General features: G+C 37.4%; 1 protein-coding gene across 1 annotated transcript in view; it reads left to right on the top strand.

Annotated features, from left to right (window-relative positions):
* Nucleotides 1-18,512, top strand: part of pappaa (pregnancy-associated plasma protein A, pappalysin 1a) — a 101,543-nt gene extending 83,031 nt beyond the window's left edge. Inside the window, exon 22 of the mRNA XM_014986355.2 lies at nucleotides 13,380-18,512. Coding sequence (XP_014841841.2) covers nucleotides 13,380-13,484 — 105 coding nt within the window. The 3' untranslated portion in view covers nucleotides 13,485-18,512. The remainder of the gene's footprint in view (nucleotides 1-13,379) is intronic.
* The last annotated feature ends 686 nt before the right edge of the window (nucleotides 18,513-19,198 follow it).

The raw sequence follows: 19,198 nt of genomic DNA, 5'->3' as shown, positions 1-19,198 counted from the left end.
AACCTCACATATTGAAGTTTTATTCAACTTCAAACAGTGAGAGAAATTGTTTTTGTGTGTCTCATTTGGTGTGTGTACTCTTCTGGTTTCATCTGTATTTATAAAAGTCTCAATTACTGAAATCCTCATGTTACATGTTAGCCAGAGTCTGTATTAGTTTAATTTTTGTCTTATTTTTGTCGTTCCATTTTTCTGTTGGTTTAGAATGTGAAAGAAATGACCATGTTGCAATTGTTTAAAGGTAAAGTAAACAAATAATAGTTCCCATGTGTTGACGCTGCATTCTGGCAACTGCCATGTTGAGTATGTGCTGCTGACCAAACATCTAAAAGTTCACGTTTTGTCCTTTACTAAGTCTGTTGGGTTTGGAGGACAAACCACAGGTAGGCCACTTGTGCACAGTCCTGTACAGGAAAATAGTAAGAGGTCCGTCATTTGTTTGAATATTTTATTTCTTAAATGTATAGTGGCAAATGTTTGGCATAATTTGTCAGATTGGTGACGCTAGAAGTTTGTTTGTAACTGCATGGGAAATAGCCTCACTTTTCTACGAGTTCTGCTGCTGTTGATTGACAATATCTAGTCTCCACATCTTCTGAGACCAATCTTAAGCAGTGACATCAGCAGAACTTCCAGAACTATTGTTTTATTTTTTTGTTTTTGATTTTTTTTTTCTTTAAGACCTCATAGAATTCAATAAAAGATTCAGGCAATAAGAGATTGAGCTCTTGAAAGGAAAGGAAAGCTGGCCATGGGTTGTGTCATGAGTTAGGAGTTGGTGTGTTGGATCCTACTTCAAAGAAAAACATGTTCTCAACATCTTGTGTTGGTATGTAGAATAACAAATGTGTTGTTTTCGAAAATGAAAAACCTTTGAGGATTTTAACAGTTTGGTACACTTCCCAAAATAGCTTGAACCAGGTCTAATCCTATTGTAAGAACAAAAGTTTTCATCCTTTATTTAGACTTAAAATACAATGAATATTACACTGAGAGTCATTTTTGGCCCACGAGAATGGCCAAAAATTACCGTTCTTGAAGAATCTTGAAGAAAACAATGATCTGCTAAAAGGGAAAATATTCTGTTTGAGTATCCAACATAATTTGTAGCGAAGGGATGTTTATATTCCAAAATTGCAACTTTAAGTTTCTGTAACTTTTCAGTGAGTAGACCGGAGGAGGAGTAAGGCAAAATAATAATGCAGTTTGTCAGGACAGTGTCATTGTGTCAAAATGAGACTTGTCCTTCTGATGTCAACTATTTGCTAGATGTAGCTTTGGCTTTGTAGACATGGCCTGGACAAACCTTAAAACTCCTATAGTACATATAGGAGTTTTAAGGTCATCAAGGTCATATATGACCTTGATGAGCTAGATGCCCTGCTTAACCCACAACGTCTACATTATCTAGATACAAACAAATACTGCAATAATTTCTTCAGGTTATGCTTGTATAAGTATCCCTCCATCTTGATATTTTTTATTTCTTATGTAATGAAAGAAATAGTAGATTGGTAAGAAGTTTGCACAAAAAGAATTTAAAAACATTGTGACTTTACAATGCAGAGGAAAACGTTTCTCTTATCTTTTTCATACTTAAACAAATGCACGTTCAAAGTGGTTGAGTTAAAATCTATGTGATTAATTTTCCCATTACATTACAGCAGGGATGTCCAAAGTTTTTGGAACTAAGGGGTACGGTTTTTTTCTCACCAATCTGCTAAAAGCTACCACTTGGCACCGAGACGTGAAAATTAGAAATTAAACTCTATACTGACACATTTATATACAATATACATCAGTTAGCAGAAATGTTAAAGTGAAAAAAAATGCTGTTTCTTCCTGAAAGCCGGGACCTCTTCCCCAGGGAAGAGGCAGCTAGTTTCTCATTGTCAGGAGTTGACTGCAAGCCCTAAGCAGGCTAGCAGGAGACTGTCAGTCATGTTAGATCTGCACTTTAATTGATGATCTTCATGTGAAAGAATGAAGATAGATTCAGGTAGATCGACAAGGTGCCATCAAGTTGAAAACCCATCTCCTGAAGCTGAAATATTTTTACTCTAACAACAGGATCTGGAGGTGCTTGCTTCACTCAGTTTTTATTTAAATCTCATTTTCAACAGCGGGACCTAAAGGGTCTTTATTTTGGAGATTTATTTATTTATTTATTTTTTTATCAATATCAAGGTTTCTACTTGTAAGCTGGAAACAAAACTAGCTAGCAAGGCGTTTGATAGATGAAATAAATTAAAGTGCATTTCGAGTTCTGTCAAAAGCAAACCTGCTGATATATTGTGCATTGTCAAGCTGTTTGACATCCTTGCTTTGTCTTTGTAACACTGCTTGTATGTAAGGAAAGTTGCTTAAGTCATAGTAGGTATGTTTACATGCAAAATTCTTCGATTGGATTAAATTATCCAAATATATCATTTGTATGGACACAAAATAAATTAATAAATTAATCCAAGAATGATGTGGGTTTCAATTTCAACTGAGACAATCACTGAACAGAAGATGACGTTTTGAATGATTACTTCAATTTTCAATTTAAAATTGTAGACTTCTGTGTAGCAATATCAATTTCATGCATCTAGTGCGAAAGGTCACATGACCAGACCTCTTAACTTCCTCCCAGTGACACTGGAGGTAAATGTCTGTCACAAACCTGTACAAGAGGAAAGGTCTTGTGCTTGGTCTGGTGGAACAGGGACAATGTCCTCTCAGATGTTTCTCATTCACACTAACATTTTCACCTGATTTGGCATCATTGGTGAAATAACCAAATGAGGTCAAAGGTCACTTGGCACATTGAGACAATGACATCTGCAGGATGTGGCATTGAATTTTTATGTTTCTAAAACATTTCTGAACACTCTTGTAACCATTCTTTGTTATAATACGTTATTCGTGTCATGATTTTTCTTATTTTTTTTATATGCATAAATAGGCCAGATTTGTGTAGTTTAGACTATGCAGATTCCCACCAGTAACAATTGTTGCCGAGTATAAAAACAGTACTTTCACTAACATAGCCAACATAAAATGTAATAATTCATGAAGATCATATGTTAGAGAGGTCCAAGGATTGAAATGCATGCACTTTCTGTGCAGGAAAAAAATTTGGGATTAAACGGGTTAAGCTACAAGCTAAGCAGAATGCGGTTGGTCTTCCTGCATTACGGCAAGATAAATCAAGACTAATTTCGCTTCCCCAACATAGCACACGTGTGTGAAGTCAGGTCAGTTTGCCCCAATCAGAATAACAAGATCTGAACTAGGGATTGCAAGTCAACTCTTAGACTAGTTGAGTCTGTGCTTTGCAATGAATTTTTACATGTCACGTTGACTAGTTGTGATTCTGTGACAAAACCTTTTTCCAAGATGATGAAAAATGAGGAAGTGGCTGGTGAATGTATGATTCTTCGATAAACAGTGTGTAAGTAATGTACTAAAGGTGTACTGCAAACCCAAGCAAAGGCTAATGTAATAATGTGCATATGTTACATGTCGGCCTCTTTTTTTAACAGATTTTCAACATGATCAGAGTCGTCCTGCATAGCAACATAGCAGCTTCACACTCTTTTAAAATAACTGTGACAATATGTGGAAACATAGCTTAAGCTACATTCTGAGGATTTGACACAATCTATTCAAGTTGTTTTAAAAACCATGTTTTCAAAACAGTGGCTACGCCTTTAATAAAAGAAGAATGCCAGTTGACTACCAAACTATTTTATATTTTGTGAGATATCACACAATTACATTATCAACAAAAAATACTAATTACTTGACCAGATTCTACACGGTGGAATAATGTTCTAGGCATCCGTGAAAAAAACAATTGACTGGTGTTTTCCCACTTTTGGGTCCCCTTGAAATGGTTGAGAAAGATAAAACAAATTGCTCTGAAATTACCAATCATGACTTGGTTTATCAGCTGCCAGAAGTAAGGGTCAAGTAAAGCTTATTATGGGTGAGGAACAAAAAGGAAACACTAAGAAATTAGTCAGATAAGAGTGATTGGTATCTGAACAGCTAAAAAGCCAAATGTTAGATATAATTTGCTTTTCTTCTTAATCGGTTGCTAAATTGAGGTTTACTTTCAAACTATGTGTAGTTCAATGGGAAATAGTAACGGGGTTTGTCCAAGAGCTTTAATGAATCTGAAAAGGTTTTTCTGATGCACACATTTAATCAGTTTTGCTTTTTTATTTATCAGTTTACTTTACTTTGAGTTAATCATTTAAAAAGATTCATCACTGACAGGAAATGTTTATCCTCAACAATCTTGTGTGAGCAAGTCAGTCGGACCAAAACTGGGTATTACACCTGATTTTCATTTTCTCCAAACAGAACACATGTGTGGCAGACAACAGGATGGAATTGAATAAAACTTCTACAAGCAAACAAAACAAAAACAAAGAGACTATATGTCAAATGAATCTGTAACTTATTACTGAAAAATTCTCTTTTCTTAGCTGATGATTCATGAACTTATTGGGTGACAAAAACGCACAGTATTTCCTGCTTCGTCGGAACTCAGCATTGTTGTTCAAACCACAATCGATGACTTTATTCCAAGTTGCCTAACTGCTTCTAAGGACTTGTTTTGAAACAGAAGGTTGGTTTGTTTGTTTTATTAGAGTTCAAACTGAAAGTCTAGATGTTTGTTAATGTAGTCATTTCTCCTGCTTTGTATCAGGACGTTTGTATTTAAAGGCAAATTGCATTTAGAGCCAGTCTGCTTTTCCATTTGATAATTCTTTGCCAACAAGGTGCTGATAATGGAAAATGAGTTGGATATGAAAGAAAATTTGAATAACATGTGCAACAAATTCAATGTTTTGTTCTTGGAAAATGACACAAAGGTGTAGTTTCTTATTCTTTGAATTATTATCTTTACTGTTCCTGTCTAGAAACTGTTATTCCTTTTTTCTGGATAAAGGACTATTTGATCAATATCACTCCTTGACCAAAAAAGTTAGTCTTCTACTGGTATTCAGTATACTATGGTATCCAGCTGCTCTACTGGTTGAAGGCTGGTGATAATCTATATTAATTACATAACCTCATCAGATTCATATGAAATCAGATTCATAGCAGCATCAGAATATAAGTTTCTCATGAGATCCATGCTTTTGTCATTTGAACTGAATAGGGGTAGGCAGAGTGGACAAGAAAAAGCTGTAAAAGCTGTAGTGCAGTTATTTCCTGCCATTCAGCAGGGACTTACAGGAAACAACTTCAAGTTTGGACTCCAGTGTCTAGAACACTTAATTCTGTTGGCCCTCCCTTGATCTGCTCTGTCTGCTCGGTGTCTCTTCAGCTGTTGTGCATGCAGCTTCTCCTCCTCCATCAGTCATTGGGAGGCCTTGTCAAACTAAGGCCGTTAGTGTTGGTATTGCTCAACCCTTTTGGGTCTTTACCAACCATTATTTCATTATCTTCTGCTTATTTGAAATTTAGTTGTGGTTGTAACACATTTAGGACTGAAGCCCAGAAATCCCTCTTGCAATTGATGCTCTACGGTTATTTCTGGGCATCCCAAGACATTCTCAGGCCAGGAGGGATATTCAGTCCCTCCAGTGGGCTCATGTTCTTCTTCAAAGTTTCCTACCATTGGGGCGCGCGTCCAAAGGGAATTGTCCGGGGGCAATTGTGATCATATGCCTGAACCACCCTGGCTTACAGCTTTCAATGTGAAAAGGGATAAAGTCTACTCCTGGATCTCATAGGGTGATGAATCTTCTCACTCTATCTTTAAGGTTTTGCCATGCAACAGATGAAGCTAATTTCCCTTTCTTATGTCCAGAATCTTATTCTTTTCATCACAACTCATATCTAGCAACCACAAGTCGGCATCAGAATGTAAAAGAAACAGTAAAAACATTCTCTTTTTGCCTAAGCTCTTTCTTCATCATGACAGATCAGAGCAGTACACACACTTTATTTAGAACACGTCCCATTCCTTCTGTCCATCACTAGAGAACAAGAAATTAAGATACTGGAGCACCTCAACTTCAATGACTTATGACTGAACTGCATGCTGAAAGACGTAAATAGAATCACATAATTTGCAAAACGACGACAAAAAATCTCTACTACTGTGTAAGAGTTTACAGGCAATACTTATTTTTGTGATAGAAAAAAAGAAAACTTAAAATTGATTCAAGCAATTGGAACCTATGAGAATCTCTAGGCTGAAGATGTTTGAAGTTTGGGGTGCTGTGGTGGCGCACAACCCACACAGAGGCCTTGGTACTCAACGTGTCTGTTGCAGGTTCAATTCCCGGCCTGGCGACCTTTGCCACATGTCTTCCCCCTTCTCTCTTTACCCACTTTCCTGTCAATTCATTATCAAATAAAGGCCACTCAAGCCAATAAAACCTTAAAAAATGAAGTTTGAAATAATGTCTATACCTACTAATGTTATACATTGATTTGATAGCTTGTGACTTTAGAATGTATGTCTCATGGTATTGAACTCATGAATTTAGGTTGTTTTGGGATTAAACCAGTAGACCTCACTCTCACATATTCTCATCCATCGTCTATGTCGTTCAGTCTTTTCATCACTAATTGCCTCTCTCAGTCATTTACATGCTCTCTATCTAACTCAGAAACAAGGGGTACACATAAGCTTTCCCCTGGTTGCTATGCAGTAGTCTGGTGTCTCTGTGGGAATCTTGGTCAATGTCATGCCCCCATTATGTTGTGACAGCAGAACAGTGACTCCCTCCATGCATCTTCACTGTTCCTCTGCCAAAACTTGTTACATCTATATTTCTCTGTTGGCAGAGGTGTTAAGGTTAAAGGGAAAATAAGGACACGGCGATACAGACAGGAGATTTCATTCACCCTCATTTTATAATATTAATTTTACACAAGAGGGAAACAATCTTGTCTTGCAAACATTCACACACTTTGTTTTACAAAAACTATCAATAAATCAATCAAGTTTATTTGTGTACAGCACATTTCAGCAACAAGTCAGTTCAAAGTGCTTTACATAATAAACCCCCCAAAATCAACAATTGTTCCAGATTTGTGGTGTATAGAAGCTGAATGCTGCTTCTCCATGTTTGGTTTTGGTTCTGGGGATGCAGAGCAGAACCAGAACTAGAAGACCTGAGAGATCTGGAAGGTTGATACAACAGCAGATCTTTAATCTACCGTGGTGCAGTACATTTATAAACTAGTATTTTAAAGTTTTAAAGTATTTTAACAAACAAACAAAAACACCCTAAACACTCTTATAGTATAGTACCACTGAGGCCTAGTGCGTACATAGCCAGGTATCTGGGAAAATAAACATATGTTTTATTAAAAACTCTATTTAATATCACTATGTAGTTTTTTTTAATTTAAAACTATATATCTGTCCACACAAAGAACGTTTTGGTACCATGTTTATTTCCTTGCAGAAAGCCATGGTTGTTTTAAACTGACATAGGTTTTAGCTTGGCGCTATTGTACTGCGAGTGCCAAATGCGCTGGGGGTACTGCAGATGAACCCACACACGGGTTCATGTGGATGAAAACATTTCTGAAACCGGTCCAGTGTATACAATTTTGTTTTTTTTAATGTGGCTGACATTTTTTTTATAAAGACCTGGCTACATGTGTAGAAGGCCTGAGACTGCCATTTATCGTAAGAATTGTTTTCAGATTGCATTCAATGTTTCCTAAACAATGATGGATTCTGTGGTGGATACTGTGTTTGAGGTTAACAATTTGACAGTACATGGAAACACATGCAGCTTTGGAATAAATGCAAGTCAGGGGTCGAATATGACTTTGCTAAAAACACTAGAAAAAAAAAAAACTGTTGTGTTTGGGTTGGGGTTAGAGTGATGTAATTTTATTTACTTTGCTGTTAACCACAATACTGACAATTATTTTTGACTGGATGTAGGTATAGCGGAGCTAACTGATGGGGCTGGACTCACTGTAGGTTTGCCTTCTTTATAAGTTTGTTGTACATATAGCATCACTTCTCGATGTCTTCCACCACAAAAAAAACATTGAAACTGTCTATATTCTACAGTAATGATAGTGACCTAAGTTAAGTGCTGAAAATGCTGTTAACTAACCTACCTTGAACTGCTTGAGGTCCAAGGTTAGGTTAGTAAAGCTAAGACCTTAATATTTTAAAAGAGTATTAATGTTGTCTGTATGAAAAACCAAGGATGACATGTTTAAGTTTTTTTTTTTTTTACTGTTGAACTCATTTAAAAATATATATTAAATCAGATCTTCTAATCAAGCACACTGTCCTTTACAATTTCCAGCGTCTTGTTGTCCCAAAAAACCCAAATGTTTTATTATTTCAACTTCATTATTTTATCCTTCTCTCTTACCTGTTTTTATCTTAAATATATTTCGCAACCGTCAGCCCACCGATTGCAGGACAAACATGTATACTGGAGATCATTGGTTGACATTCACAGTCCTGCTGCGTCTTGACAAGGTGTATTACTTTTTCTTGACGTCACCATCTCCTTTTATACATTATTTTTCCATAATAAGCCTCAATATACCAAATAGGTTCACCTTTAAGGATGAACCCAAGGAGCCAAATTATTATTTCATGAATGAACCTTAGTGAATTGTCTGGGGTCATGTGTTATTAAGTAATGTTTATATTGGGTAACATATGAGCTGTAGTTGCATTGTTTCTGCAACAGAGGTGCTCATGTTCTACATACATAATGTGAAAGAGCTAAGGAGTCAAGGAGCAGAATTTTTTCAAGATGAGCAAAAAAAATATTTGGCAGGCTAGTTTATGTGGTGAACAAATTGAGTGTGATACAGTCTTACATGCACAGGAAGGTGATGTAAGAGAATTATTTTTCTCCAGTATTATGTTTTCAAATGCCCTTGGATCAAAAGTCTTTTTACACAATAGTGTGAGAAGTTTATTTCTTAATTTGATCTAATTAGTAGCACCTTTGCTTGTTTGTTATAAATATTGACTTTGTTTAACACATTATGTGTTAGGAAAATAGTTTTTGTCTAATTTTAGGACATACGTAGACTAAAAGTGTACTATCTAATAGAAACAGCATACAGGTGAGGGGTACGTCTTTTAGCATGACTGTACATAATGGAATTCTGCACATACATTTTATGTTGCTTCCCAGAATAGTAAAGAAGACTTCATTTGTGTTTTGTTTCAGTAAAAATTTGTGTATTAAGTAGTTCTGGATGACTTGCTGTCTATTGTTCCACTTCAGGATCTTTGAAGGTGAAAGGAATGACTGCACGTAAGGTCACCCACCGCAGGATCTCCCCTTAATAGTTGCAAGCTGTTGGCTGGATTTGGAGAGGCGGGGGGGAAGGAAGAGAGAGTCTGGAGTATGCCTGTCTGAGGGTTCCCTTTCCAAGACCCTTTTTGTAGCCCCCCATATAGTTTGGAAACCTTTTTTTTTCCTCAGATAGACTTGGCCTCTCTGAGACATTTTTTTGTGAATCTGGGTATATGTTTTTCTGTCAAAGTTAAGGTCTTGTGGATGTGCTCAGATCACACCGAGGTTTCTAAAACTGCTTGCAACTCTAAGTTTGACACAAGTATGCCCAGTACATTACTTGTGTGTGACATGGTTGTCGGTCTCTAAAATGACGGTCTGTGATGTCCACAGCTAGCCATTAACCTCTGTCTTAATATGTTATCAAACTTAGCAGACTACACTTTTGGAGTTGTTACACAGAGATCAAGGCACATGCATGGTACACGTAGTTTTCTTTTAGCAGTTCTTGTTAGTGTCACCAGTGCTTATTTCTCAGCATTCCAAGATAATTTATTTCCTGGCGGAACATGTCTTAAATGAAATGTACACATAACTATGAGCTAGAAACCACTACGTATCCTTTCCAAATCCACACTGCTTCACTGCTGTGAACACATGGCTTCTAGTTTTCACTGGCTTTTAACAAGTCCACATTTGGAGATGCAAAGGAACAATGTAAAAGATTTGATTTTTTTTACTACTATTATAGTAAACCCCAGATTCTTTAACCATTGCCCTCTTTTGGAGCCTGTTTGTCCAATCACTTTTTTGGGTTGAGCAATGTTGGCTCATATAATTGCATTTCAGTTCTTTAGTGGTACCAAGTCGTCAGCTTTTCACCAAATGTGGATCTGATTGCAAAGACCCACTCAATTGAAAGCTAAGGAGAAGGGAAAACTTGTCCAATGTTAATGGCAAAACTTTAATAGCCAGAATCAAATATGTCACAGCAAAGGTCCAGATTCTTACTCACTACACATGAAATAACTTTTATAAACCTTTTACTTATTTTCTGTAGTGCAGGGTTCATAGAAAATTAGTAAATGAAATGAGCTGCTTTCTATAAATGCATTTTACATGTACTGTATGTGGAATGTGGTCTATGGATATCATAAAGATATACACATAAACCATGTTGATCAAAAATAGTTTGTGAAGGAATTAGATGATTTCAGTTGCTTGCAACTGCTACTTTCTTCTAATGAGATTTGAATCTAGTGATTTGAAAATAAATCGAGTATTACATAGTGTATAAATTATATAGTATTACTATATAAATTATACACAGAATGTCGTGTTTTTACCTGTTGCTGAAATAGAAGGATAGGGCTCTGATAAGATTTGCTACTTCAGTGGGCCTAGTGTTGTCCTTGCCTTGCTCTCACCTCATGGCCCTCTCCCAGCCCTCCTCTAACTGCGGGACCCTGGGCATCAGGATGGCCCCCAGTATTACAAAACTAGTCAGCCCAGTTTCCCAGCCACCCTGAGAGAAGCCTAAGTCGGGGCCAGATGTGGCACCTGGCCCAGTCACCCCAGAGGTCAAGGTCAAAGGAAAGCATGTCAAATCTGCCACCCACCATCATTCTCTGCATAGAAAGATAAGCAGAACTGGCCTTGGATAAGCCGAAACTCCGCAAGAGGCTTGGATTATATAGTGGGAATCAGTGCTGCGGGGGAAAGGAGTAATAAAACAAAGATAGGAAGAGAATTTAAAAGAAACAAGGTATAAGTGTAAAACAAAGATGTTGTAATAAAACTCTGAAAGAGTCAGGTGAGAATCGGGAACTCTGTGTTCTTGGCTTCAAAATGCCTCAGAGGAAACGGTGCTCATGCAGTTGACAGCTGTTTCTGAAGTGTGTCCGGCCTTTAGCTTGTAAAGTCGTCCCATGTAGATCTCATTTTCTCCAAGGAGTCTGGGTCCAGCCCACCTGGCCCTTGCATTACAGACACCTCCCCCGCACAAACAAGTTATTTTGTACCCTATTTGCAAGGAGAGTCTGCATCACCAGTCATCTGGGACAAGCTCCATCTCATTCTGTAGATCTGACATCTATATGGTCCTGTTCACACAAACTGCTCAACTGGTTGGTTGAGTGGTATCATGTTTATCACCATATTTGACTTTTTTTTCATCTTCATAGGTTGTAGTCTCATTTTTAGGAACAGTTAAAACAGTTTCACACTTAAGTATCTGTCTGTCATTTTAGAAGCGTATAAAGACGTTGCTTTAAGTAACAAATGCTCTATCATCATGACTTACAGTGATGTGGTGACATAAGTAAACCTCATGCTACATTATGCAAACACTCTTTCTCCACTGATAAAAAAACAAAACAAAAAAAACATTCAGTTCCAAGTGGAAGGCAGTTTAATCTGTTTTGTAATTAATTCAGCTAATAAATGTTTGACAATTTGGGGACATTGGTACACAATCTATAGAAAAGTAACAAAAACTGGGGTCGTTAATGAGAAGCATATCTTTCTTAGATACAAGTAAATTTAAAGTTTCACAAAATGGGCTTCATTTTTTTATGTTTGAACTCATAAAATAACCTTTGTTTGCATCCAATGCTTCCTAAATATGTGTTAGTGTGAAGTACATGAGAAGCATCTACATCTTCATGGGGGGGTTGTAATCACCGTTGACATTCAGATGCTCTGGTGGAGTGTCAAGGTGGGAGTGTGGGGAAGAGAAACAATTAGGAGGGTCTCAATACACCCACCCACAAGGTGCCACCCTGGGCGGTTGCCCATATTGCCCATAACAGAAACCACCACTGTTTGCAATAGAGATAGCAATTGGCGTGCGCAAAACTACCTGCTATTGTTCCTTATTTGTAAAAAAATAAAAAATAAGACTGCACGTCGCTGCGTGGAGGTCCTTCTATAGACAATTTAAACATACTGCATTGAACTAAAAACTGTCTTCAGCCGGATAGTGTTTTTGCTAAACTTGCAATGTTTGTTGGAACTTGTTTTCCAAAAGAGAGCAATAATTCAGCCTAATAAGATCAAGCGATTCTGACTGCAGGCTCCCAGCCCTTTGGAATATAAGCCACCAAGACACAAATACAAACATGTCCTTGGTCTGCTGCCTACTTTACATGACTTGGACAACACGTGTTTCCTGTTTGGCCTGGAGAAGGGGGACACATTTTGTGTACCCAAACAGCTGAAGCCAACCCCTCGAGAGGTGAGCGAGCAGACAAGGCAGCAGCAGCTGGTGCTGGTGACGCATTGCCAACGTTATCCAGCTACGTCAAAGCCAGGGGCAACAACCACTGATCGCAGTGCTCTGCTTTCACTGGCAGGAGATTATGTTGACAGAAAAACTATCAGAGAAAATGGAAATACATGAAAAGATAAAGTGCTGTGATTTCACAAGACTGTGACTGAAGAGAGCCTTTATAGCAACAAAACTGAACAACTTTTGTTGCTCCCAAGCTCGGGAGCTGCAGTTTTTCGGGGTTAAGTCGTTTTCCTATTGCATGACATGTCACATACCACATTTAGAAGAATGCTTTCTTCTGGCTAGCACATGTTTACTGTTGTGTTTGAGCCTGTGTAGCAGCTTCACTACCACCAACACTACGTACGCATAATTTGAAAGAATAAGAGGAAGGATAATGATACAGGATTACTGTGTATTTATTTATTTGTTTTGTTTCGTAAATAAGAATCTAAAAAGTCCTTTATGCAATTGTTTGCAGTGTTTGTGTGAATCTATATGTTTGGGATCATTATCTGAGTAGAAGGTGAACTTCCAACGTAAGCTTTGAGTCTTTTGTTAGATTGCCCTGTGTATTAGACTCCATCCACATTCACATCAACTATGTCCAGGCCCCCTTTTCCTGATGAGGAAAAGCAACCCTACACCATAATGCTGCCACCACAATGTGATTGGGTGCACTGGAATTAATTTGTGTTTAGAAGTAGAAAGGCAGTTGAGTAAAGCTGCATGCCACATTTTTCACAAAAAATGCCCCAAACACCTTGAAATTTGTGTTTAATGTGTGATCAAATATAAATGTGTGTTTTTGACTGCAAAAAAAAATATTTTATTTATTTATTTTTTTCTCTTTTGCTTAGGTAATTCCATTCCCCATATCCTGTGACATACGCAACGAGTGCTCCTGTCGGGATCCAAACGCTGCAGAGAACAGAAAACATGAGCGCAACCAATCCCTAGGGTGACCACGCTGAGCAGGGATCTTCATTCGTTGTTCTGGGACCCTTCCCCTACCACAACACATCCAGAATGGCCAACCCAACCTTCATCATCCTCATCTTGGCCCACAGTTTCCTGCACATGCTGCTAATGAAGGCATACCTCTCCATCTGTACTGCAAATGCAACCAGCTTCCATCTTCATGTGAAAGGAAGATACAGAAAGAGGACGAGACTCACGGGACTCCACTGAAAATATTGTTACTCTGCAAAACAGGAAAGTAACTTGTGCAATACCATCCTTAAAGATAAGTAGTATTAAAAAAACCTGAAAGAGATGTTTTCAATAACTCACCCAAAATAAACAAAACAAGTGTAACTAAGTCTAGGTAAGCATGCCTTTTGGTGAGTTTTGTGATGGCTTTAGCATTGGTTTTAGTTACCTCACTCTACAATCACATGATTGAACCAAAGGTTTATCAAAACATGCAAGTTTGGGATTGTGTCAATGCTGGCTCTGTGTTTTGCAGATAAAAATGTTGACCAGAGATTTAAAGAAATCCTCATACACCTTGAATCCTCAGCGCCGCCTCAAGGTGCAATCCCCTGCCTTCTTCCAGAGGTTGTTTTAATCACTTCTGCTTTTAAACTAGTCAGATATTACTTACCTCTGTGCCCTTCTTAGTAATGTATGCTTTTTTTATGGAATGTCGGTGGATATGGGTATTATATAAGACAGCCATATTGTTTTAAGCCACAGATCTGACACACAAAAAAAAGGCAAATTGCAATGCACAAAAACTCAAAACAGTCAGCTATAGAAAAAAAAACAGTCTAGATCAATAGCTGTTTATAGAAAAAAAATACACATTTGAAAATGTAGTGTGGCTTTTGCTTCTTTGAATCCATAATAAATAGTCTTAGACAGCTTTGTCTTCCTTGCTGCTTACAGCTTCTCCTAATAGCATTCATTCATTCATTCCTCCATGTTCTTACGCAACTTTGTCATTCCGTATTTAGGAAAAAAACCCGTTGACTGCATCACATATGAAATGCACTAACAACTGAAGAAAATCCAGAACCTCACTTGGCACCCCTCTTCTTATGCAGCTGCCCCAGGAAATAACTCTATACCTTGATTATGACTTAAAGAATGTTGTCGGTAACCTCACTTAGGGTTTGGGGTGATTTTAGTTTCAGTCTGAGCTCCTCCCTTACGGAGATAGATAAAAACCTTTGTTACCTCAAGAACCATCTGAAACTGAAAAACAAACGCTGAAAGTAAATCCATCCCAGTCCCGTTCAGAATGTAGTTAAAGCTTATCAAAGGCTTGTGGCTTTCTTGATCTCAGTTCTGCACACCACATTCACACAAAAGTACAGGATGAAGGGTTGGCTAGACTATATCTCGGTAACCCTAGCCCTAATACCACCCGACGCCCCCATCTAACAAGCCAGCATTCCATGGGGAATGGAATTAACTTTCGCAGACTCTCTCCTTTCACTGGGTAGTTAGCAGAGTTATACACTAAAATGACATGTGGATGTATACGTCAACACAGCATTTCCAGCCACAGATAACCTGCTGGGTCTAGTTTCGGTCGTTTGCTCATTCTGCTTCCTCTTCAGTACAAAGTGCACTTCTAAAAAGCATTTTTCTGTGTTGTGTGTTCCCATAAAGTAACTTTGTTAAACAATATAGCTGCTATGATAGAGTTCTATTTTGTTACTCCTCTTTCCTGACACGTACAAAACCGATCAGTTTCATGCAACATGTGGAAAGTGTTGTCTGCTTGGCATCTTGGTCTAAACTTTGCATCGACTATTTTGCAACAATTACAGTGACAATTACCATGATTAATAATTATTTCACTCTACCCTTGGTCTCTCTCCGACTCATATTTGGCTGCAATGGCATTTGAGATCATTCCTGTAAACACAGTCCTACATGCCATTTCATAGCCAATGTTTGTGGGGACCTAAGAGAATATGAGAACATGCAAAGAACATGTGCAGATTTTATTTTCCATATGATACAAAAAAAGAAAATCCAAAAATGATCGAATGACAGAATTATTAAACAATTGGTTTGATTTGCTGTTTTGCATTTTATGGAACATGCTATATTTAATCAGTGTTCGTACCAATGACCTCAATTACTGCACTTTCTAGTTAGAAAAACAATGTATATCTTTCAAAATTCTGTAGAAGCTGCTATCAACAAAATGGTGATCTAAGAAACTGCATAGTGTTTAGCAATTTGACTCATTGTGTTGCTTTTTGCTTTTCTTCCACTCTTGTTTTGTACTTGATTGTTATGCTACATTATGCAGATGACATATTACTATGCTTCTCTGCAGCATCAAAATGTTATTTGCATTGGGTGGCATTAATGAGGTAGAGTGGTAATCCCACATTGAAGCATATATTAATTTACAAATCTTTTGAAGCAATTAGACCGACATCAATGCTTTTTCCAAGACATGTACTATGGGTTGTTTAAAATCGAACTAGACTGAAAATGCTATGTCTTGTGTGTTGCCTTGGTGTTTGCATAACATCTTAGGTCTCAGAGGAAAAGCGAAAAAAAAAGAAATGGAGAAGATAAAAAAGGAAGAAACCCCCAACAAAAAGGACTCCTGAAAGACTTTAACTTTTGCAAAACATGAAACTTTGTGAGGACACTGAAGGCTACAGGATCTTCAATGATTACATTTATAAACTTTATATGAAAACTATATATTCCTGGTAATTGTATGTATTTGAGATGTTTTGTTTGTATTCTAGATTCTGCTGCCTCACATTATAATTCCTACCAGTGGTAAGTGTCTCACCTGGAGTCACTCCACATGCAGTGCTGTGCTACCGAGGTCATAGAGAAGCCATTCCAACTGTTTAAATGAATCAGTCTCAAACTATGTAAATAGGTATAAAGTTATCCTAGCATAATCAGAGGTCTCTCCTGCATAATTATAATTATGTAATAACAATATCATATGTCAATATCTAGCAACCAAAACAGTTGATTGTAATTGCCACAAAAGGCATCAGAATGTCACTACATCAACTTGAAAAAAAAGAAAAAATCTTCCTAAGATTGGAGAAGTTACCCATAAGCCATAGCTAACAAAGACAGTCATGGGTGGAAGTATACATTTGTGCATCAGAATAGAGGACATCACCTCTCTACTGTAGTTATCACATGATCCCTTTGCTGTACCTCATGCCTGTAATGTTTGCTGCTTCTATAGTTTTGGTATTTTAGTGACACTTTGATTCTCATAACAATGGTGTAAATAGTACAACTATTTATTGAGAGTGGTATGCGTTTTTTTTTTTTTAAGTTATATTTAAGTTCCATTTAAATTATTTTTTACATTGTTTCGATATGAACCAGCACATTATATGTTGTGAGTCGTTTTTATCTCCATCGTCACAGTTCTATTGATTGTGATTGTTGCTGATAGGCACTGATCAGACATAAACAGGTTTGCCCCTCAACCATGAAATAACTTCTCTCACTGATCATTATGTGTAGATGGATACTGCTTTCAAATGCTATCTTTTTTTCCCATTTAAAACTAGAATTGTGTTTATTTTTGTTTTTCTATAACGAAAAATGTACAAATTAGCCACATGTGTCTAAGGAGTGTCTAAGAGAGAACCAAATTTGCAACCATTATCATTGCCTATTAAGCATAGGCATTATTATTTATTATAAACAATATACTTCCAGCTGAAGGCAGAAGGAAAAAGGACTAACAATTAAGGAAAAACAAACTAGAGGTGACATCCAGCAGTGAGCGTTCTTAAATGGGGCAAATGTAGAAGAAGTAAGCCAGTGAAGGAGAGAGAGGGAAAGAGAGGTATTTAAGGGTGGGCTGCTTTTCCTGGCCTGTGGAGGTGTTTGTCCAGGTGTGAAAGTGTGTACTCACAGAGGCTGCCCCTGGGCAAAGAGCGGCCAGCCTGACTGGCAACATGCTAAGGCGAGTGAGTCAGAGTTTCTCCAGAGAATGGCAGCCATCCCACGATGGGACTCCCTCCACCTCACTTACCTCCATATCCCCTCTAACTCGACACACAGCCTCATCTGTCACTGTCAGGTATGCCTTTGTGGGGCAGCCAGGGTCAAGCTGGCCCTGTGAAAATGAGAGGGGATGTTTGCCCAGTTTACAGAGCCAGTTGAAGTCAAGATGAAGGAACACATTTCTTCCCACCTACGGTCTATGCTTATCGCACCATAACAAACTCTCTATCAGTGTTCTTGTTTGACGAGCTTTGATTCCTCCATGTTCACCACCAATATTTGCTCCTGTAGTTTAAACGAGACACCGTTTGTTTTTCTTGTCTGCAGATGTCAAATGTTTCTGTGTAAGTTCATCAAAAAAAAGAAGAAAAAAAAAAGCAGAGAAGAACTGGAGTGTGTAAAGCCCTAATGTTTTTGCTCTAATCTTTAAAATGAAGGGTTATGGTGTTTCCCAAAATTTTCTTTTTTTGTGCTGTAACACATTATTTCTCACATGCCTTTGGTTATAAATTGGTCCTGTTATCTGTTTTCTTATCCTTCAGTGAATAAAAAAAATGTTGAAGTATAGTTTGTTTTTTTTCCATAGAACAAAAATACAAAAAAAAAAAAATGTACTTGCATATTATGTGGATATCTAGTGATATTACTGTAATGTTTCATACCCAACTGCTCAACAAATATATTTTAAGATGTAAATATTGATATTATCTTATGATTGTATTCAAAAACATGTACTAACTGTTTCAGAATAGGTCTTGGATTGATTTTTATCATAAGTATAACATAAAAAAAAATTATCCGTGAAATGTAGTGTCAAAGTATCACCTGCAATGAAAAAAAAAGTGAACAAAAAAAGTAGTGATGCTTTATCACACCACTTGCTGTCAGCATTTAGTTGTTCATAATGACCTAGTGTAAGCACTGTTGTCAGATGTATAAGCCATGAATTTATCTGTTGAGTCCGATATTATTTATTTGTTGTCAATTAAAAAAAAATAATAAAAAAGAAACAATAATCAGAACATTCATCTTTGGGTCCCAGGAGTTTGTCAAAACTGATCACCACAATAAAACCTGTACTTTTTGGGCATTAAGACATCTTTCTTATTTTGAATGATTGGCACTTACTAACAGCTTTTGTTCCTCTCCCGTTCATTATGCACATCATCAAGTCTTATTTGTAAGCCTTTGTGTCAGCTAAAGATTTGCAAACTCGGTGAAGTTAGTCAATGGCCTTTACAGTCTTCCTCTACCTGTAAGCTAAACTGTCATTAGTTCATGATTGGCAGTTTTTATGCCTCACGGATACCACTGAGTGAAACATGTTTCTTTCTGTGTTTTTGTGCTTCCACATTTGCTGTAATGTATACCTGTTGGTAGTCTGGCACATGGATGCATGCTTAATGCATTGTAGGGAATGACGTACTCAAACTCAATTATATTTATTATAATTTCGCCAACGCCTTACTCTTTTTTCCCCCATAACATTGAAATGAAAATTAAATATTGCAGCTCTTCAATCATTATTTTCTTTTCATTATTATTTCCAAACTTGGGAACTCCTAAGTCATTCCTTTCTGCCATGATCGCTGTGCTCTAAACCCCACACATGACAAAATACCATGACGTACACTGGTCTCCAGTTCCCAAAAGCTCCGTACTTCTGGTGCTAACAGAGGTGCAGCTTCTAGAAGTCTTGTTATATATATATTTT

Source organism: Poecilia mexicana, unplaced genomic scaffold, assembly GCF_051168715.1.
Source record: "Poecilia mexicana isolate PSO_F unplaced genomic scaffold, ASM5116871v1 scaffold_12, whole genome shotgun sequence".
Lineage (NCBI taxonomy): Eukaryota > Metazoa > Chordata > Actinopteri > Cyprinodontiformes > Poeciliidae > Poecilia > Poecilia mexicana.
Note: the sequence above shows the minus strand (reverse complement) of the source record. Positions and strands in the feature narration are given on the sequence as shown.